This window comes from Glycine max, chromosome 20, assembly GCF_000004515.6.
Source record: "Glycine max cultivar Williams 82 chromosome 20, Glycine_max_v4.0, whole genome shotgun sequence".
NCBI classification, from domain to species: Eukaryota; Viridiplantae; Streptophyta; class Magnoliopsida; order Fabales; family Fabaceae; genus Glycine; species Glycine max.
Genome location: NC_038256.2, coordinates 12260445 through 12283991, shown reverse-complemented (window position 1 = coordinate 12283991; position 23547 = coordinate 12260445). Strand labels below are relative to the sequence as shown.

At 35.7% G+C, this 23547-nt stretch overlaps 1 protein-coding gene across 2 annotated transcripts; it reads right to left on the bottom strand.

The window, feature by feature from the left end:
• Nucleotides 1–4263: 4263 nt before the first annotated feature.
• Nucleotides 4264–22023, bottom strand: LOC100786516 (protein FAR1-RELATED SEQUENCE 3). 2 transcript variants are annotated; one of them, XM_006605570.4, is made up of 6 exons: nucleotides 21619–22023; nucleotides 17929–20254; nucleotides 17744–17833; nucleotides 17393–17542; nucleotides 5402–5518; nucleotides 4264–4601 (listed from the first exon to the last, which is right to left on the bottom strand). In XM_006605570.4, exons 2-6 carry the CDS (start codon nucleotides 20164–20166, stop codon nucleotides 4557–4559), a joined length of 2640 nt encoding a protein of 879 aa, XP_006605633.1. In that variant the 5' UTR covers nucleotides 20167–20254; nucleotides 21619–22023; the 3' UTR covers nucleotides 4264–4556. The 2 variants fall into 2 exon arrangements, with proteins under 2 accessions (XP_006605633.1, XP_006605632.1); XM_006605569.4 differs by having other exon boundaries at nucleotides 17926–20254; nucleotides 21619–22022.
• Nucleotides 22024–23547: the final 1524 nt, after the last annotated feature.

Genomic DNA, 23547 nt, shown 5'->3' with positions numbered 1-23547 from the left:
AGATGGTGCAAGAGCTGCTACAAACAAGATTTATCAGAGAGAGTGGGAGTGCATTTGCATCACCAGTGGTGCTCATCAAGAAGAAGGATGGAGGGTGGAGACTTTGCATCGACTATGGAAGTTAAATTTAGTCACAATTAAAAATAAATTTCCTATTCTATTGATTGCAGATTTGATGAATGAGTTGGAAGGTGCCACTTATTTTTCTAAGCTGGATTTGAGGAGTGGTTATAATCAAATTCGAATGTGGGAGCCTGACATTCCTAAAACTGCATTTAGGACTCATAATGGACACTATGAGTGGGTGGTTCTTCCATTTGGATTAACTAATGCACCAGCTACCTTCCAGAGTTTGATGAATGATGTTTTTCGGCCTCATTTAAGAAATTTAATCTTAGTCTTCTTTGATGATATTTTGATTTATTCAAAAACTTGGAGGGAGCACATGGAGCATCTTTCCTTGGCCTTGAAACTCTTAAGAGATAACACATTGGTTCCGAACAGAAAAAAAAATGTAGCTTCGCTAAACGTCAAGTTGAATACTTGGGCCATGTAAATTCAAAGTTAAGAGTAGCTCCTGATGCAGACAAGATAGAAGCAGTCCAACAGTGGCCAAGACCGACAACAATCAATCAGCTGAAAGGGTTTTTGGGTCTATCGGGATATTATAGAAGGTTTATCATGAATTAGGTAAGTTGGCACAACCTCTTACATCACTTATTAAGAAGGAAGCAACATTTCAGTGGAATGAAGCAGTTGCAGAAGCATTTACTACATTAAAAATGGCATTAACAAGGGCTCCAGTACTAGCTCTACCTAATTTTGTAGAACAGTTTGTAATTGAAACTGATGCTTCAGGTTCAGGTATAGGGACAATTTTGATGCAAAGAGGGCATCCTATCGCGTATATAAGCAAGGAAATGGGGAAGAAATATAAGATGTTATCCACTTATGAAAAGTAGTTTTATGCTATTTTATTTGCAGTGTAGAAGTGGCAACAATATTTTCTCGACAATCATTTTATCATCAAGACAGATCAAAAGGCTTTAAAGCATCTATTGGAACAACCACCAATATCCTTGATGCAGAATTGGGGCTTACGAAAACTAATGGGGCTGCAATTCACAATTGAATATAAGAAAGGCAAAGAGAACACAGTTGCAGATGTGTTGTCAAGGAAGTGTACAGATGGAAGTGTGGCTGCAATTTACCAGATAGGATCAGATTTACTGCAAACAGTGAAAGACACTTACAGTGAAGATACTAAAATACAAAAAATAATCGATAAGATTCAACTATTACAACAACCCTATAAGTAGTATGAGTGGCAAGGAGAGTTGTTGAAGAGGAAAGGAAGGATAGTAGTAGGGCAACATCAGGAGGTGAGAAACAAGTTGCTTGGTAATTTCCATCAATCTATCCTTGGTGGTCACTCAGGAGCATCACATACATATAAGAGGTTGAAGCAAATTTTCTATTGGAAAAGGATGCAACAAGAGGTTAAGGATTGGGTGCACAAGTTTATAGTTTGCCAAAGGAATAAACCTGTTTTGCCAAGTGGTTTGTTACAACCACTTCCTGTCCCTACTCAGGCTTGGCAGTGCTTAGCCATGGATTTTATTGTGGGCTTGCCAAAATCTAATGGGAAGACAATCATTCTGGTGGTAGTTGATAGGTACACCAAATATGCTCATTTTGTAGCATTACGACATCCAATCAATGCTGCTAAGATCGCTCAGGTATTCATTGATTCAATAGTGAAGTTGCATGGATGGCCCAGTGAGATAGTGTCAGATAGGGACCCAATTTTTATGAGTAAATTCTGGTTAGAACTCTTCAAGTTGCATGGAGTCAAATTGCTAAAGTACACTGCATTCCATCCACAAACTGATGGGCAGTCAGAGGCTTTAAATAAAGTATTAGAAGGATATCTCAGGTGTGCAACAGGAGAAATGCCCTCTAAGTGGAGTGAATTCTTAAGTTGTGCTGAATTTTGAACAGAAATGACCCTGTTTGAAGCTTTATATGGTTACAAACCAATCAGCAACAATCCCTTGATGACAGGTGATACAACAGTTGAAGTAGTAGACTACACCATCTGGACTCAAGAGGAAATTGCAACAATTTTACATAAGAATCTCAGGAAAGCACATGAGAGGATGCAATTGTATGCTAACAAGAATAAGACAAGCAAAGAATTTGAAGTGGGAGATTGGGTATATTTGAAGTTACAGCAATTTAAACAACAATCAATACCTAACTCAGCGTTTCACAAATTAGATGCACGATTTTATGGTCCTTACAAAATTGTAGAGAGTGGGGAAGGTGGCATACAAGCTAGACTTACCAGCTCAAGCTCGCATACATAATGTATTCCACATTTCTTTGCTGAAAAGACATCATGGAGATTGTCCAGTTTCTACAGCACTGCCAAGTTTTGATAGCAATGATCAATTGGAGTTGAAGCCAATTGACATTTTAGCTAGAAGAAGAATAAAGAAAAGAGGCAACAGGCTGGTTACAGAAGTGCTAATACATTGGCAACATACCACACCAAAAGAAGCTACATGGCATGAGGTGCACAAGCTGAAGCAACAATTTCCTCAAGTGGATTGGGACTCTTTATTAACGAGGCTAGTGGATGAAAGGGCCTTGGGGGCAAGGCCTTCAGATGGAGGGGAAATTGTAATACTCAGTTTATAAAAAATAACCGTAAGGGGTTAAAAATAAAAAGGGTGATTAGAATTTAAGCGGGTCTCATTGCTTTCATTTGTATAAATATAGCAATATCCTATTGTAATCAGATTAATTCATAAAAAATTAATAACACTTAGTCCCTTGGGACTGTTCTTCCTCGTGTGAGTTTCATGAGTGAGTTTCCCTTCTTCCTCTGTATTCAAAGTTCTTGTGTGAGGTCTTGGTTCAATGTTCTGAGACTAGTGAGGAATCATAGGTTGATAATCTTCAACCTAACAGTACAAGCTCAAATGATATGATTCTCCTCTCCTCTTGCCATTATTAATTGATGCCTATAAGGTCTCAACCTTTGAAAAATTGGTTAAAAAGCTTATTTCAAACTGCATATATTCAACCTTGTGTGGGCCATATGGTATGAATGGATATTTAAAGAACGTAAGGCAGGCTAAACCATAGAGAAATGGTAGCAAATTAAGATTGTGTTTGGTTAAAAAAAAGTTACTAAAGATGGAAATGGAATGACTACATTTGGTTTGTGCGATTTTGGAGACAGTAAAGTTACAAATTTCTCTCTTCCCAATTATAGTAAAATCGATTTTTTAGCCAAAAGAATCAATATTTAGGTATAAAAACGATTTTCTACACACAAAAATCGATTTTTTTACACAAAAAATATTATTTATCACCTATTTATCCTAAATCAAATAACACAACATATTCTTTTATTTCTATTTTATTTTTCTTTTTTCAAATTATCTTTCTTCTATTTCTACTTATCCTATTTTCTCCTCTAAACCAAAACACCCTAAAAGCTGCCTCAGTGGTGTGGTGATCATGAAAGTGAAAACTATAATTATTAGCTTACTATTTTTATGTATTGACAGATACTGAATAGAAGAGGTCCATTATCAGGTGCACTCTCTCTGGTCAGAAATAATGTAATGTTTTTTCAGAACTCTATGGAATAAATATCAGTTGGAAGAAAAACAAACAACACAACATGACACGTTAAAATGTATTATAAGAGGATACTTTCTGCAGTCTAATTATTTCAATCGATGATGTTAAAAGTATAAAAATTCGGTGTAACATAGTCAATAAATAACTTTATCTCTTAAGTATGTGATTATGGGTGTAATCTGTGATTTGTGGGTATAAAAAAATATCTATTAAAAAAATCAATCCCTTAAATAAATCTCATTAAAGATACCGTGCTTTAGACAAAAAAAAACCTTTTAAACATCACTTAAGAAAAACCTTTATTAAACATTAAAAACTTGTATCACAAACATTTAGTTCAATTCTATTATATAAATATCAATATTTTAACATCGTGTTCAATATCATAAAAGTACTTCACAAAAAAAAAGACAAATAGTCTTTAATTACTGTATAAAAAACAACGTTTTTGGTAAATTTCATATCATCCTAAATCACTTTCATAAACTTCACTTGTTTAAGTACATTATTAAGATAAGACAAAATTAAGCAAATTCCATTAGAATTCTTCCAAATGACCTTGCACATTTTTATCTTTCAGGAGTCCAATATCTTACTTAGACCAAATTGTTAAACCCATTTTTATTCGTTATTTCTGGTTGTTTGATAAAGGAGGGCAGATAATTTAACTGCTTTGCATAAACCAAAGCTGCTACCTACCATATGATACATGTACAACAATAAGTTACTACAGACTTGGAAAAACCTAAAAGTTAAAACAATCTTGAAAAAAGCTACACACTAAAAGATACAACAGATACACTACTATTTCTAAGCCTTTCTTGTTTGTTGAGTGGTCATCACGCTTCTATCAAGATATGTTGCCACACCCAACAGATATGAAATGAAATATTGATGCTTTACTTCCTGTGTTTTTTCGACAGAGGTTCTGATTGTGCATCATCCTGCCAAAGTTTAACAATTAAACGAACATCATTAGTATTAAAAAAAATAGAAGGCATTATCCAGTAATGACACAGATTTTCGGATAAATCAATGTAAATTGTACCCAAAAATGAATACGTACTAATAATTTTGATATAAATTACAATGCATATTCATAACATATTGAACACTTTTAACAACTCAGGTCAGAATACTGACTGAACTAGTTTAGCCCTCTTTTGATAAAGGTGGATGATGGTTATGTTAATAACTTTATTGGTTTACCACTGTTAGCAAAATTCTTCTATTGACACTACATATTTCTAAAGATATATGAAAAGCTATTCTTTTATTTGGGAATCCGAACAACCTCAATGCAAGCATAAGTTCAAGGTCAAGAAGTGCAATGCTTATGGATCAGAGGAAATTCATGTAATAATTCATTCCATATTCATTTAGGCTACTTAAAAGGTCACTTTCATAAGCTACTAGATGCTAGGATAGTTCTCAGGGTCAAGAGTAGGATTAGACATTAATACAAAACAGGCCTTTTTTAAGTGCCAAAAATAATCTTTTGTAATCACTATTACTAATCATGTAATATGTTTGATCAATAGGTCATAGTATCAAATTATTGATATGAGATTTGTGACACATTTCTGTGATATTTGCAAATTTTACATTGGATGGGGTAGTTGGCAACTATTATTATACATGGAAGAACATAGAAGAAAAGAAAACACACCTCAGATAAATTGTAATAGTCTTATATCATATGCATCCTGTATATAATTAGAGATAACAGGAATGGAACACTTACAGCATGAGAAAGCTGCTCACGGATATAGGCCATTGATCGCAGCATAGCACCCAATGTATCCCTGGACACCTGAAACTTTACTTCTGACTCACCAGAGGTTGTCTCGGTATCTTGAAGCTGAAAATTGTTCAAGAATTTCATTAAACAATCAAAAAACTGGTCAAAGTAAAGAAACAAAGAATCAAAGGAAACCTTTTCAGTAAGTGGGATTTGACATAGAGAATATCATACTACAGAAGACATGGTTGGTGAGAATTAACAATACTCTTATTTATAGTTGTCAAATAGAGATATGTATCATGATTCAAGGGACCTTTTTCCATACTAGGAATCATGAACTCTACATTCTGTTAAATATTCTACTATACAATACCAGCTACCAAATAGACTGTTATATGATATCAGAGCTTAGGTTATTCTTGACAGAGGAATAATGAAAGTCATTCTCTGCCGGGGACCTACCGTCCCGATGAACCTTTTTCTGTCCTTCCAAAGTTACATTCCTTCTCTTTGCAAACATGCATGTAGTACCGCACACACTGCTGTTTGGCAGCCATCTTGGCATCCTTTCACCAATGACCACCAGTGACTACCGTCGCCTCTCCCTTCTCGGCATCCTTCTGCAATAATGTTCACCAACGTCCCTCGCACAAATAAATTTTGAGCACAATTTTCTTTGGGAGTGAACAATACCCACCCCCACTTGTCGGTCTGTTTGGCAGCCAGTGCGCTGCCCTCTTGTCAGTCTGCAAAAGTGACCTTTCAAGAATGCCACACTGTCCACGTGTGCAGCCAACTCAACACACTGCCACAGCAACCCCAACCAAAGCCCTTTTCCAGCAAGATAAATTCACAAACACGGCACGTGACGCATCTTTGGTAAGCGTCACACTTGAATCACCTCCTTCTGCCTGAGGGCATGGTTTGCTTTATTAACAAGTGAACACCCATGGCAACTACAAGCCTTCGTTGGCAGCCGCCGAGGTTTTTCATCGCAACCACACGATTAGAACCGTCTTTATTTTCGTTTTTGTTGGATTTACTACATTTGTAACAAGCTTAGTTCATATGATATATATGTTTCAGCTTGAGGGGGTGTGAAATATATGATTTGATATATTTTAATTACAGCAATTTAGTATAAGATTATTTTCCTTATTACTCATTATTTAGTTTCCTTATTATCAGTAATTGATTGATCTTGTAATCAATACTGATTTCCTTTTTCATATTAAGGTTATGTTCAGCAAGACATTTTAACTAATAAAAAAAAGTGGGCTGTGGCTGAAGAAAAAAAGAAAGGGATTGAAAAACCTAAACTACTGATACCATGTAAGAAAAGTATTTACTGTGTGGTGTGCTATTACCACACACAACCTTTATTTATAATAAGAATGGATACATAATAAGGGAAACCTAATAATGAAGAGTAAATAAGGAAATCCCCAATTTTAGCTATACAATTAATGCATATCAATCATATCCTAAACGTATATTTCACAAAAAAATATATAGAGAAAGGATATATGTGCATATAATTGAAGAAAATACCCAGAGTGCAAATTTAATACAAGTCCAAAGACATTTAGCCACCAGAGGTTAAGACAATCCTCATGAATCATTAAATAAAAAAGGCTTAAATAACCCCCCTATAAAATATGGGGCTTTTTTTATGTCTTTTAAAGATTTTTTTCCTTTTGTTTTAGTCCTTGTAAAATTTAAATTTTTTTATACTAGTCTCTGCAGTCAAGTAACTACATTAATGATGTTGGCAGACCATTGACTTGTCATGCCATGAAACTAAAGAATAATAATAAATAAAGGTCATGTTCGACAAGACATTTCAGCTAGATTTTAGGTTTTTTTACTAGCTGAAAAACTAAAAACTCATTTGATTGTTCGGTAAGAAAACTTTTTTTTAGTAGTTTCTAGCGTTTATTAAAATGTTAGCTTTTAACTTTTTATATTTTCTTCCACTTTTAACCTCGATATATTTATTCATTTTTCTTGTTACCTTTTTTAAATAAATCATGGTATTATTTTTCTTGTCATTTTACACTTTTTAGTTACTTCAACAATTAATTTTACCAAACACTTTAATTTAATAAGCTAGATAAAAGATGAAAACCTAACTTATTAAATTATAAATGTTCAGTAAAACTCGCCGTTAAAGTAACTGGAAAATATAAAATGACTAAAAAATAATAAAATCATGATTTGTTTAAAAAGGGTAAGCAAGAAATTTGATAAATATATTAAGGATAAAAAGGAAAGAAAATATGAAAAGCTACAAATTAGAAGTTAGCGTTTTAAAAAACACCACTTCAAGTAGCTTTTCAAAAAACGCTAGAAGCTACTAAAAAAACTTATTTACCGAATAGTCAAATAAGTTTTTCAGCTAGTAAAAAAAGTTAAAAACTAACTAAAATACCTTATCGAACAAAACCATAATAGTATTTCAGGGATGGCCGCTCCACGCCACTATTTGCTATTGACTACTATGGTTACATCATCAGTTAACATTGTTACTCAACACTTGACAGAAAAGACTAAAAATAACAAATTTACAAGGAATAAAATTAAAACATAAATCCTTAAAGGACTAAAATAAAAATAAAAAATAAACCTACTTTATAAGGGCAGAAAGGTTCTTTAAGCCAATAAAATAAATTATGATTCACAAGTACTCAAGTCCTTACATAATGCATAAAATATAAAAGAAGAAAAACTAATTAAAGTTCAAAAGTAAATATAAAGGGCTCGTGCTTTTTTTACAAGAAATGACATGATGATAGGGCGAAACAAATTGTTATCTGCCTTCATTAAACTATAATACAAATCCGGGTAGTCTTCTGATAAAAAAAAAAAATCCAAAATCATGGATTTTATTGGACAGGTCACACCACCAATCCAGGTCAAATACAACACGAGCTGTAAAGAGTTTCAGTTGTGTTTTGCAAATTGCAGAATCATAAGAATCAGGCAGAACATAGTTATCAATAATAGTGTGCCATAGCTATGCGGGGCCGCCATAGGCTACAACAGAGTTTGAATGGTGATGCATTTCCAAATAGGCCGCAATCACAGGAAGAGGAAATCTACAAGGAGATCCCACCTGGACATGGTACCACTAATGGAGGAAATAAGGTTTGCAGATTAATGAAGGCCTTGTACGGTCTCAAGAAAATTCCATGTGCTTGGTTTGGAAGCTTCACTTAAGCTATGGTTTCCATGTGGTACAAGTGAAGTCAAGGTGATCATACACTTTTTCAAAAACATTCTTAGTGAGGAAAGTGTGCAGTGCTTTTGGCCTATATAGATGATATATTGATATGATTATCGCAGGTGATGATGAGGTCGAAAAACAAATTTTAAGGGAGAAGTTCACTACTCAGTTTGAGATGAAGGACCTCGAGAAGTAGAACTTCCTTGAAATGTAAGTTGTCTCTCTAAGAAAGGCATCTTTATTTCTCAAAGAAACCGTGTGCTGGATCTCCTTAAAGAAACGGGTAAGGAGGGTTGCAAGACTTCTAGAGTACTCAGAGAAAAAATACAAGATTGAGAATGATGAAGAAAGCCCTAAGGTAGAGAAGACCCAATATCAAAAACTTGGGGGAAAATACATTTATCTATCACATACCACGACTGATTTAGCTTATGCAGTTAGTATGGTTAGTAAGTTCATACATGACCCATGGCAGCACTTTCAAGTTGTAAATAGAATTATTCAAAAGGTCACGCCAAGTGGAGAGGCAAAATTTAGAGTCGTGTCTCAAGGAGTGCGTGAGTTGTTATGGATCAAGATTGTTCTCAATGACCTAAAGTATGTAGCTCTTATGAAACTATTTTGTGATACTGATAATAAGTTTGACATCATCATTGCACATAACCTAGTTCAACATGAAAGGACAAAGCATATAGAAGTAGATCGACACTTCTTTAAAGAAAAATTAGACAGTGGTTTTACAGATACAGGTGTACGTTCCTTCAAGACTCCACCTCCAGTTAGCAGACGTATTCACCAAAAGACTTCCTATAGAGTGGTTTCAAGATCCTATTTGCAAGCTAAGAATGATTGGTATTCATTCTCCAACTTGAGGGGAGTGTGCTGTACAGTATAATTATTGTAATTAATATGATTAATGAATTGTACATATTTTCCTTTATTTAGTATGTACATATTCTTAGGCTCTTGAGAATTGTAAAGTATTTTAGTCGAAGTTCCTGAATTAAATGTGATAAAAGTCTATATATAGGGTGATTTTCTTCTCTTTTTAATCATAAATAAGAAATAAAATTACTTCTAGTCGTCACACTTATTCCGGCACTTTCTGACTACCCTTTCTCCCTCTCCAGTGACTCCAGCTGCTGTCACTTTTCTGACGGCCTTTTTCCGCATTTCGGTGGAGCTCTCCACTAGTCGCTTTTCTTCTGGTGACCGTTTTCCACATTCCCAGTTGACCTTTCTGCTTGCTGCCCCTTTTTCGGCGATTCCCCTCTTTTCCATCAGCCACTGCTGTTCTCCACAGTCCGTCGCCGGAGCTCCGGCAACATTTCTGGCATGTGACCCCACCACCAGCATCATCGTCCACCGATCTACAAGACATGGTTATGGCATCTTGATCAGACTGGTGACACTCCCTCACACGCCCATTCTTTGCGAACCAAACAGCACTATCGCAAATCTGTTTTCTGGCATGTAAGAGAGAGCATGTCGCCGCCGTTGATGACACACCTCCACCTCCGGTGTCGTACCTCCCTCGCACACCAATCCCTGCAGTTTCAGCTCCATCGGAGCTGGTTCAACAGTACTTCCTTGTTTCTGTCGCGTGACAACGCGTTTGGCTGCTGTTTCAACAGTACTTTTTGATATGGTGGTCGCCCAGCTGCTCCTACCACTAGAGTTTCATCCCTATTCGTACCCATTTGCTGGTCACTGCCTTCTACTTGCCATTCATTATACAGCGAAGAACTTCGGTCGCCTATTCTGCTCCTGCCTTTTTCGGCATGTTTTCCGGCCACTGTCTTCAACTTGCCGCTTATTTTCCAGTTGCCTATTTTGTTGCTGTCCTTTTTCCGGCATGTTTATCAGTGACTTTTCTCGCTTTGCTGTCACTTAATCATGATTTCACCTCTTCAGTTTGAATAATTGAGTTTCCACACTTCATTTGAAGCTTCCAAATCTTGGTTTTAAGAAGATCGGAACTTGCTTTTGATTTACTTAAGCTGATGGGTGTTACAGCGTTCTCTTCCTAGCAATATTCCCCAATTTCACCAAGATCCCTGAGTTGTCTTCAAAATATTGGTTTGAAGCTTCCAAATGTGGTTCTTAAGAAGGTCGGAACTTGCTTCCTTTGCTTGCCATAAATTTCTTAGGCTGGTGGTTATTCCAGCTCTATAGCAATGTTTGTCAATCGAAATGGAAATGTTCTAATTGCAGCATAATACGGCTGAATATTTAAACCCATCTAAAAGCCTATTTGTACAGCAAATCTGTGATTCTTTCCTTAATTAGAATATAACAGATGCAGTATAGGGAATTACGGTAGTTTTGCTAATTTACAGGGCTGAAAATCAGCTTGTATTTATTTGTAATAAGCAATATTTATAGGGGAATACACAGAGGAAAAGACACTTTTTACCCTGCACTTTTCTTAGTTTGACATGGTATCAAACTGGGTCACGATCCTAGTCTAGCCTAGCCTATAAGTCTCTGTCCTTTTGCAATTCTTATCCAAGTCTGTTTTCCTATTCCAGATCAAGTTCTTTCTTGGTTGTTCTTCAGCTCATTCCTAGTCTGAAATTGGTTCCACGTGACCAATTTTTTTTCTTAGCCTCATGTCTTCTGAAAAGTATGATGTCTTAATGGTCCACCTCAATGGCAAGAATTACTCATCCTGGGCATTTCAACTCGAGATATTTGTCACCGGTAAAGATCTGTGGGGTCATATTGATGGCAGCAACCCCACTCCTAACAAAGCCACCCACAAGGAAGAGCATGCCAAGTGGGTTGTTAAGGATGCTCTGGTCATGGCCTGGATTATCGCCTCTGACTCTGTTGATCCCACCATTGTTCTCAATCTTCGACCCTTCAAGACTGCATCCGAGATGTGGGCTTATCTGCAGAAAATCTACAATCAGAATAACACGGAAAGAAGATTCCAGCTTCAACAGGATAGTCTCTCTATTTCTGATTTTTACTCTAATTTCATGAATTTGTGGTCTGAATACACTGAAATTCTCTATGAAAATTTACCTTCTGAAGGCCTTAGTTCCGTACAATCTGTTCATGAAACTACTAAACGTGATCAGTTTCTTATGAAACTACGATTTGAATTTGAAGGAATAAGGTCTAATCTAATGAACGGAAACCCTGTACCCTCTTTGGATGAATGTCTCAATGATTTGTTTCGTGAGGAACAACGCCTTCTCACTCAAAACACCATGGATCAACCCTGTACCCTCTTTAGTGGTGAATTGCAACACAAGCCAAGCCAAAAGGATGGGACATGAGTGCTATTCAATGCTTCTACTGCAAAGAATTTGGCTATTATGCTTCCAATTGCCCCAAAAAAATTTGCAGTTACTGTAAAAAGGATGGGCATATTACTAAAGAATGTCTCATACGACTGCCCAGGAGTTCTACAACAGCTTTTACTGCTTCAGTTGGTTCTTCTACTCCTAGTAGCTCTATGAATTCAGCTTGTGTCCAACACAATGCTTTTGCCCCTGTCCATTGACTCCTAAAATGGTTCAACAAATGATCATTTCCGCATTCTCTGTGTCATACCCTAATTTCGTCCGGGGACTATCATTCATTGATTCTCACTAGCCGAACTGCATTGTTCAACACAACTTACCGCACAAGACAAAAGATCGTTCAATGTTTTGATCAAGAATGCAAAGGATACCAAAAAGGAGGGGCAAAATGGTCTTTTTATTGAGTTTCCTGGACCCTAGCTCGCCCAGGCTAGCCTCTGGCTCGCCTGGGTGAGCTCCAGCTCGCTTGGGCGAGCTGCCATGGTCCCGAATGCCATTTTTTGCTATAAATAAGCGTGATGGAAGGCTGAGGGGAGGTTCCAAGGTTCAGAAGTGGAGGGAATTGAGAGAACTAAGAAAGAAGAAGAAGAAAGAAGAGGAAACGAAGCTGAGGTACTACCGAATCGTGACTGTGATCAATCTCTACATCGTTCCTTGTTCGGTGTTTTTCGTGCGACCGTCGGTTAGTTTTGTTTTCTTAAGATTTTGATGTGATCTATCTACCCTTAGTGGCCCCCCTGTTATTATGTGCACATCCATCTTCTTCATTTATCATCGACGATCTCGTTTTTCTTTGTAAAGTTTAATCTTAACCAATCATTAGTATTGTAAAGTTGTCTTTAAAGAGATTGAAAGTTAATAAACAAAACCAAGATAACACCAACTCATAACTAATTTTTTTTTATCAAATATCACTTGAGATCATTTCAAGGTCCAATGCCTGGGCATGGGTGCGGAGTTGTCGACATTCTCATCGGGAGTGTGGGCAAGATTGGGTGGTGTGTAGTTGGGAGGCAAGCCATATGATGGAAAGGAATGCTTGTTCTGAACTTGCACAAAATGGGGGCCAACTCCCGAACTCTTATTTTCAAAATTTCCAAACCTCTTTTTGGTTTTTCTAACGTTTTCTTCAAATAAACGTTGGCGGCGATTCCACACGTTTTCTTCATGAGAAGACGCACCTTTGGCTTTTCGCCTCACCCTCCCATCGAATGATAGGTTGCGACACTCTGCATTAGGACTCTCGGGTAAAACCTTTTCGTCCTTTGTTCCTTGGTACTTTGAATCTATGGCTTCCAATCATATGACAAACAATGCTCATTTCCTTACTAATGCCACCAAATATTTTGGAGATCTTAAGATTCATACTACTGATGGCAACCATTTAGCTATCACAGTAGTGGGTGATATTTCTTCATCTTTAACTAATGTCTTTGTCTCTTCTGACCTAAAGAGTAACCTTATTTTTGTTGGTCAATTGGTCGATAATGATTGTCAGGTAGAATTCTCAAAATCCAGTTGTCTTGTGCAGGATCAACAGTTAGGGAAGATGATTGTGAAGGGCCTAAAGTTGGACACCTTTTTCCAATCCATTTCTCTTTGACTCCATGTCTTTCCATACCTTATGTTTCTTGTAATTCTGTTCATGTTGATTCCCACATGTGGCATAAGCATCTTGGACATCCAAATTCAAATGTAGTTCATGGATTGTTGAAATCTGGCTTTCTTGGAAATAAAGAATCACCATCTCTTTGTGATGTTCAATTTGATTGTGTTTCTCGTAAACTTGGCAAAAGTCAAATTTTACCATTTCCAACTCATACATCCACTATAGAACAACCTTTTGATTTGATACATAGTGATTTGTGGGGGATGGCACCTGTAATATCTCATGCTAATTACAAGTACTTCGTCACTTTTATTGATGATTATACTTGTTTCACATGGGTTTTTTTTCTACGCTCAAACAACGAAGTATTCACTGCTTTCAAATTTTTTCATGCTTATACTTAAACCCAATTCTTTTCAAAAATAAAAATACTTCGTTCTGACAATGAGGGGGAGTACATGTCTCATTTATTTCAGGAATCCATTAGAACAAATGGTATTATCTCTTAAAGGTCTTGTCCTTCAACCCCTCAACAAAACAGGGTAGCCGAAAGAAAAAACCGTCATCTTCTAGATGTTGTTTGCACCCTTTTGTTGAAATCTTTTGTGCCATCTCAGTTCTGGTGTGAAGCTCTCTCTACTACTGTTCACCTTATTAATCGCTTGCCTTCTCCAACATTGAACCATGACACTCCTTTTACTCAGCTATTTGGTCACCCACCCACTTATTCTAATCTTCGTACCTTTGGTTGTGTATGCTATGTGCATCTTTCCCCACAAGAACGGACAAAGTTCATTGCTCAATCAGTTGAATGTGCATTTCTTGGTTATTCTACTCACCAAAAAAGGTTTTCTATGGTATGATCCTAATCTACGTCGGATTCAGGTCTCTAGAAATGTCATATTTCAGGGAAATACATAAATTTTTGCTACTCACCATGATCATCTCTCTCCCTCAATTTCTATTTTTCCATTACTTAATACCTCTTCTACAGGATCACCATCATCTAAACCATTCTTGGTGTACCAACGTCATAATCATGCGACTTCAAATCCTCCATCTGCTCCTAGGGCCCCTCAGAATCACTCTCTGACTGTTGATCTAGCACCACTACGACGCAATTCCCGTGTTTGTAAACCCCCAGATATGCATGGTTTCATCTCTCCTTTATCATTGACAGCCATGTTATCCTCTATTGCTATTCCATCTTCTTATAAACAGGCAATGGAGCATGACCATTGGCATAAAGCTATTGAAACAAAACTTCTAGCACTTGAAGAAAATCAGACATGGAATGTTGTTCCATATCCTCCATCAATTAAACCTCTTAGCAGTAAGTTTGTGTTATCTATAAAGCTTCGTTCGGATGGATTCATAGACAGTTATAAGACTCGCTTGGTTGTTCTTGGAAATAAGCAAGAATATGGTCTTAATTATGGTGAGACCTTTGCACCTGTTGCAAAAATGACTACTGTACGCATTGTTCTTGCTCTTGCTGCCTCTCAATCTTGGCTACTATACCAATTAGATGTCAAAAATGCATTTCTCTATGGTGACCTCGAGGAGGAAGTTTACATTAAACTTCCCAAGGGTATGACAACTCCCTCACTTAATGCTGTTTGCAAACTAAAACACTCTTAATATGGCTTGAAGCAAGCACCTAGAGTATGGTTTGAGAAATTTCGGTCCACTCTTCTTGGCTTTTCATTCACTTAAAGCCAGTATGACCATTCTCTTTTTCTACAAAGAAATTCTAAAGGCATAGTGATTCTTCTTGTTTATGTGAACGACATTGTGGTGACTGGTTCTGATTAAACAGCTATCTATGCAACTCAACAGCTGTTGCATTCCACCTTCCACATGAAAGACCTTGGCCAACTCACTTACTTCCAGGGATTAGAAGTTCGCTATCAACCAGCAAGCCTTTTCTTAAATCAGCACAAGTATATTCAAGATTTGGTCTCACCAATTCAAGCACTATTGATACCCCCATGGAAGTTAGTGTCAAATACAGTCGTGATGAAGGTTCTCTTCTTGAGGACCCGACTTTATATCGCAGGTTGGTTGGTAGTCTTATCTACCTAACCATAACTCACCCTGGCATATCGTTTGCTGTCCACACAGTGAGCAGGTTCATGCAATCCCCTCAGCATCTCCACCTTTCAGCAGTCCATTGCATCATCCAATATCTTCTTGGCACTTCCAACCGTGGCTTATTTTTTCCTGCAGGTTCTTCACTCCAACTTCGAGCCTATGGTGACGCTAACTGGGCTGGATGTCCGGACACAAGAAAATCCACTACTAGTTGGTGTATGTTTCTAGGTGATGCTCTAATTTCTTGGAAATCCAAGAAACAAGACTCTGTCTCTAAGTCGTCCACTGAATCGGAGTATCGTGACATGTTTGTTGCTTGCTCTAAGATAATTTGGTTGCATGGCATTCTTATAGAACTTGGTTTTACGCAAGCTCAACCAACTCCATTACATGTTGACAACACCATTGCCATTAAAATTGCATCAAATCCAGTTTATCATGAACGCACAAAGCACATAGAAGTTGATTGTCACTCAATCCACGAGGCCCACAACCGCAAAGTTATCATTCTACCTCATGTCTCCACTTCTGTCCAGCTTGCAAACATCTTCACCAAATCATTAACTCGTCAACGCCACGATTTCCTAGTTGACAAATTGATGCTTTTAGATTCACCAGCATCAATTTGAGGGGGGCTGTCAATGGAAATGGAAATGTTCTAATTGCAGCATAATACAGCTGGATATTTAAAGCCATTTAAAAGCCTATTTGTAATTGCAAATCTGAGATTCTTTCCTTAATTAGAATATAACAACTGCAATATAGGGATTTACCGTAGTTTTGCTAATTTACAGGGCAGAAAATCAGCTTGTATTGGTCTTCACTAATATTGGCTTGAAGCTTCAAATGATGGTTTTAAGAAAGTTGGAACTTGTTTTTCTTAGGCTGATTCCAGCTCTCTCTTTCTAGCAATATTCCCTGACTTCACCAACATCCCTGAGTTGTCGTTCAAACTATTGTCTTTTTTAGTGGAGCTAAAGTTTTATGTATTAGTTGGGAATAAATTTTCTTGTAACAAGCTAAAAGCTTTAGCTTGAGGGTAAGTGATGAGAAACAAGAATTTAATGTATAATAATGTGATAGGATATGATATCTGATTTAGAGGATCTGATTTAGAGGAAATTGAATATCCTCTAATTATGTGTAATCAATACTACCTGTCTATATTAACAAGCATTCATTGTGTACTCTGACACACAGTTTCAGTCCATTATCCCTCTATATTTCTCTCATTTTACACTAATTATAGGATATTAGTGTCAAAACAAATAAAGTTCTATGCCCTGTTGGGTAAATTTTCCATAAACACTTATAAGAAAAAAAAACAAGAAAATTAAATAAGTTAGTCACTTTTCTAACTAGCCAATAAAACACGCTCTCATAACACTTTTTTAATAATCAACCTCATTGTCCAATACCACCAAAGCCTCCTGAAATACGATTAACAAGCTTAATTCCCTTGTCAAATATCAAATTTAATGCATTAATTTATCTTCTAGAATAACAAAATCAATAGCAATTAGCAGGTACTCTATCATAAATTTTCACTTTATAAATCAAAATTGAATACATGTATGTCTTTCTTAATCTCTAGAGTATGAAGAAAATTGTTTGGAGGAAAATTATCACAGAAGTATGAAGACAAATTATCACTGCTTTTCTAGTACTAGAAGTCGAGAAAAATAATTCAACATAACTCAAACAGTGAATGTATGAGAAGAATAAGTTCAGAAAATAAGATGACATACCTTGAGATTTATTACAGCAACCTTATTAGCTGGTGTTGACAGCTGTTCGCTGATGTAAGCCATAGACTTCAACATTGGTTCTAAAGTAACTCTGGAGAGATGAAACTTAACCTCAGATTCTGCAGATGGAGCCCTGCTATAATCTTGCAACTGCAATATGATGTTTGAAATATGTCAACGGACTAAATCTCCACACAGGTTACCAAAAAATTGACAAGAAAAATACAGTACTTTGCCAAATGAAAAGACTACAAAAGATATTTATACCCTTGCAAATCAAGGATTGAAGCCCATTACCCATAATACAAACTAAAATATGTATTTTCTTATTTGTGGTTAATATGAGCATACCTTCAGATTGATAACAGCTACTTTATTCCCTGGAGTTGAGTTCCTGTTCTCCATTACCCATGTCATTGATTTTAGGCATGGAAGAACTACCTACAGGAAAGAACCCAAGGACCACATCAATGTTATAGATTCATATTCCACTAAACCAGAGAAATAGAACGCATCGTTATATTTTCAGTTACCACGTTTTCAGATGGACCATCATCTCGATGAAGAGAGACTGGGGCCATCCGTGGCAAGTTTAGATCAGCAACTGATTGAACAGGACCACCAGCATCATTAAGATTAAACCTTCTTGTTATTTCATCTTGCCAAGGCCATAAAAGAGGAGTTGTATCCAAAGTTGGAGTAGTTTTCCTGTCATCATATGCAGTCCCACTGGCCTGATTATTAGGAGGCGTAACTTTGGCAACACTTTTTTTCACATTAGCAACCTTTTTTACACCTTCTCTAAGACCACTTATTGCAGCATTATAAGTTTCCACAGTTACTGACCCTTCCTCAGCATATCTGATGGCTTCCTTACAAAGATTGCCATACCTTGCTGTCAAAGACTCCTGTGCATGTGATTCACCAGTATGTTCATCCAATCCAGCACTGTTTTTGGCATTCCGTGTCCACCGTTTTAAGATGTAATGGGGTGGTAATGTAAGTACATTTGTCACAGTGAAAACTGTTAAAATATGCTTGCAAAGAATGCCTGCATACTCAAACATTTGGCAACTACAGTTAGCTTTCAACTCAGAATGGTTTAATGTAACCATGTATGCCTTTTGGTCATCCTCAAATTTTGCAACTCTAAATGTGCTATTTGGCCCATCTCCTTCAATTCTATTTGCAGTATAAACAAAAGTTTCAACAAGCTCATCTTGAAACTTTGAAAATATTTTTCTTGTATAAAGATTAGCAGCCTGTTTCTCCATTGGCGAAGGCGTCTTCAAAACTGGTGTTGTGCTAACTGTCTCAAAATCAGCTTCTATTTCCTTTTCGATCCAGCTCTCTAAAGCTCTTTCATACTGCCTGAAGAACAATGGCAACGTCGTCTGTTGGTTGACATAACCATCAAAAAAAGAACCATCAAATCCTTGAGTAGGAGATATTGCTGCAAAAAATGAATCACGAAAGTATGCCGGAACCCATTGAGCACGAGCATTATACAATGACTGAAGCCAATCATTTCCCCTGAGTTCATATTTATTGAGGATAAAATTCCAAGATGACTCAAACTCCTCAATGGTTTCTGTCAAGTTAATACAATTATAAAGTTCAACCTGAAAATTTGGATGTGCAAGACAGACATGGGCCAACTTTTCTTGGCCTTCTCTCAAGATTTGCCACTTGCTAATACAATGGCGAGCTTGTGGGAAAACTTGAGAAACTGCTGTCTGCATGGCTCTGTCTTGATCAGTAGTTATAGAGATAGGCTGGCGATCATTCATTGCTGTGAGAAATGTCTTCAAGAGCCACAGAAAAGATGCCTCAGAATCATCCAAAATGAGTGCACAACCAAACAAAACCATTTGACCATGATGATTTACCCCAGTAAAAGGAGCAAATGGCACTCTATATTGATTTACCTTGTATGTTGTGTCCAGATGAACTGTGTCTCCGTAATAACTGTATGCTGTCCTTGATCTTGCATCTGCCCAAAAGACATTAGACATACGATTCTCTTCATCAAGTTGTATCGCATAGAAGAAACCAGGATTCTCAGCCTGCATCTTCTTAAAATACTCCAGCAGATTATGAGCATCCCTCCCCAATGTCTTGTTTTGAGAACAAGGCCTAACAGAATAATTCATCAATGTGGAATTTTTAACTAAGTGACTGCGTTCAGCAGCAGCAGTATGAATATTCTTCACCCCACGAGTATTCTGATTTGAAACACGATTCCCATCCATAGATACATACATGACACCACTGGGAACAAGACCCACTCCTTGATATGTTTCAGGCATTGTCCTTCCAACACTGGAAAAATGCTTACTTGGCCGACGACTGTGTGCCTTACTGGAACTCACCATGTAATGACTATGCTCCTTCACAAATTTTGTTACAACCCATTTATTTTGACCCTTTAGCTCAATCCTAATCATTGCATTGCAACTTTCATTTGGGCTTTTTTTCAAACCTTCCCCACCACACACAAACTCCCTATACATATTTTCGCCATCAGCTTTAGAGCGACCATATGGGCCAACCTTAGAGCTAAAACCCATGTGTCTAGCATATTCATTATAAAAATTCTTAGCAACATCTTCAGAGCCAAATTCCATACCCATGTGTGGCTCAGAAATCTCATCCTCAACATGAGATCCATAGTTTTCAGCATTATTAACTTCACCGTCACTTGGTTCTGCATCGCCATCATCTGCCTTAGTTTGATGACCACTTACTTCCACATTTATCACTTGAACATCCATTTCAAACAATTTATACCACTATCTTACAGTGTGCCTATTTCATGGGTAAATGTACAGACCATGGACTGAATGCTTTAGGCCTTTAACCCTATCAAATAGAAAGTAGGTGCCATCTAAGTTGCCTGTGCTCCAAGTAAATTCAAAATTGAAAAAAGAAAGTTCCAGAAAATAAAAAATTGATCTCCTAAGACAGCACAAAAGTTCATTATGTAAACACCACAATCATTTCCTGTGTACATCAGTTAAAAGCATTATATATTCTCAAAATGAAATGGAGCTAAACAAAGAAAATGAACTACTCAGCTACCCAAAAAGTATATTTGTTCAAATATTTTTTTTACCAAATTAAGCTTTTATGAAGTGGCATCATTATTCTGTGGTTTGACTCTGACTTTTTAAGTTGCAACTCAAAACAGACCAGCTTCAGAAAGCAAGGCACAGGTCGACAAGAAATCTTCAGGCCTGTTTGGTTGAGTGCATTAAGGAAAGAAAACTTTGAAATTTGAATTAAAAGAGAAGTGAAAGACACAAAAATTTTGAATTTTAGTTTCTATAGTCAATTTTGGTCTCCTTTTTTCTTCCAATTTCTCTCCAACCAAACAGAAGAAAAAACATCGTTATGTACGTGTGTTTTTTTCCTCTCTATTTTCTTTCCATCCAACCAAAAATAACATCAGGTATACTTAAATGATGCCAATAACATAAGAATTCAATGTCTCAAATATGTTTAAGCTATATAGAATATAGGATAAAAGAGGTATTTAGTCCTTATACTTTTGGTCAAACTTTGGTTCCTATAGTTTCAAATGGATCAATTTGGTCCCTATACTTTAAAAAATAAGTGGATTTAGTTTCTAAGCATTGACGATTGAGAGACCAAATAAGGACTAAATCAACTATTTGTTAAAGTATAGGGACCAAATTCACCTATTTTTTTAAAGTAAAGGAACCAAATTCACATATTTTTTTTAAGTAAAGGGACCAAATTGATCAATTTAAAACTACAAGGACTAAAACCAAATTTGATTGAAAATACTGGAACCAAAAACATAGTTTACCCTATAATATAACTATAAATTCACAAATTTATTAATCAATTAATCATCACATATCAAAAGTTGTAGAAGCTACAGAGACTTCAATAAGACGAAAACCAAAAATTATATTTTGAATTCAGTTTCCATGCAGTGTCACTCACTCACTCTTATCATATACCGTAACAATTTTTACTTTTATAATAATTACTTTAAAAGTCTTATGCACAAAAAAGATTAATAAAAAGGAAAAGAAGCTATGAAGATTAATAAAGCCCCTAATACAAAAGATTTTGTGATCCACAACGACGAACAAAATTAAAACTTGAAAATTAACCCAGAAATTGTAACATTTACAAATTTATTGACTAAACGAATTCCTGCAAATTGCCATGGAAAACTGGAAACCCTAACTTACAGCAACGACTATAAATTATTACGAGCTGACGCAAATTGATTCACGAATCTCCCAATTTCGGGGTTGAAGAAGAATCCCAGATGCTCAACTTGGTGGAAATCACTTCTCTTCGGAACGGTGGCGGGAAACGCGCGTGAATAGCGAGGTTTGGGAGTGAAACAACGGCGTTTCAACGGTGGTTAGGGTTTCTCAACCACCGGGAGTTGCAGAGACGAGAGGAGGGAGAGAGAGAGAGAGGTGAGAGAGAGTGAGTGCGTGTCACACAGATTCGATGAGACATAAGTACACACGCGTGATGTGTACCGTTGGATTTAGATCGCACGGTCATGGTTGGCTTAGACCGAAGTCCTTTCACTTTTATCAAAGTGGGATCTGAGTTCAACTTGTGCTGTTTGTGGTTGGATTTGCCAAGTGCATTACCTAAGTCAGTGGCATCCTTAACACGCTTTGCATCACGCTTATTCTTTCTTCCTATTTTTTTTTTTTACAAAAATAGAATAAAATTATATTTCTCTATTTTCTTTTTTGTTTTTCAAAAAAAATATATACTACTATACTCTTACCGGGCATTACACTTGTCATCAAAAAATTGATATCTAAATTTTATGTTTATAATTAATTATCATAAAAAATATATAAAAAAAAACGTTCACATCATGTAATTAAAATATATATGTTGGAAGGGCAAATATTTATATGATAAAGAAATACAAATTGGACCTAAAATTATATCTCCTATTTGTTAAAATCACATCATAAGTATTTGTGTAAATCACAATACCTTCCTTTACGTTTATTATACTTCATATCCCTCTATTTTCTAATATACAAAAACTTATTATCTTTTATAGGCTTTTGTTACATCGACCTCCTTTTGGACGTAAAAAACGTTACACTAATTCTTGTTAGGGGCTCCAAATAATGTAAAAAAATTGAAGATATTGGGTATAATAAAAGCTACAGGGAAGAAATACTTCAAAAGATGGGTGTGATTACGTAATTTCTGTTCTCTGATGCTTTTTTTTTCTTCCCAATACACTACAAAGTACACACTTATTGAATAAGAATAATATGAAATTTTTATTTCAATAAACTTTTTCAAACTTGATAATAAATATAAAAATCAAATATTTCCAATTTTAAATTTCCAAAAAACTAAAGATTTCTTTTATACTAAACTAGAGTGTTATCTCCTGTGCATGCACAGGTAAACATTATTTACAAACATGTTTATAAAACACTTAAATATTATATATATTCTTTAAATTTTGTATTAAAAAATATTTATAATTAAGTTTTTATTTTAAATGTAATATTTTTAATTGTTAATTATTATTGTTCATTATAGATGTATTGTTAATTATATATATTTGGTGGGCTATAGGTTTTAGAATATAGCAGTAAAAAAAGGTTTTAGAATATAATAAATAAGAGAAATAAATTAATCATACGTTATGAATATTAATGTTTTAAAATAGTATTTCAATCAATCTTAAGTGAGAGCTTTTAATTATAAAGAAAAAATTAAAACACTATATTTTTTTTACAGAAACGCAATAGTTTTATGAAATGATATTTTAAGTTATATATTTCTAAATAAATACAAGTAGAGATATATGTTAATTTGTGAATTATATTAAATTTGATAAAATATTAATAGGTTAAAAAGAAAAGATTAATGTAATTCAGGTAATCTTAAGAATTATAGTTAATTATAGTCATATTTTTCTATGTAATTAAAGTAATTACATGAATTAAGGATAATCCCTCATATTTAATTAATTGTAATTAAGGTAATTTTATTTACAATAAGTATATAAAATTTACCAATAATAATTTAAATGCTACATTATAAGTTACTCTTTTAATTAAGTTTATAATTATATAAATAACTTTACTTTTGGAGAGAAAACTTTAAATCCCGTGTAG

Coding starts and splice junctions, on each gene's coding strand:
- LOC100786516 (XM_006605569.4), bottom strand. CDS start 20,166: ATGGATGTTCAAGTGATAAATGTGGAAGTAAGTGGTCATCAAACTAAG. Junction 17,834..17,925: donor ATGGTCCATCTGAAAACGTG/GTAACTGAAAAT, acceptor TCTTTCCTGTAG/GTAGTTCTTCCATGCCTAAA. Junction 4,602..5,401: donor GTGAGCAGCTTTCTCATGCT/GTAAGTGTTCCA, acceptor AAACTTTGGCAG/GATGATGCACAATCAGAACC.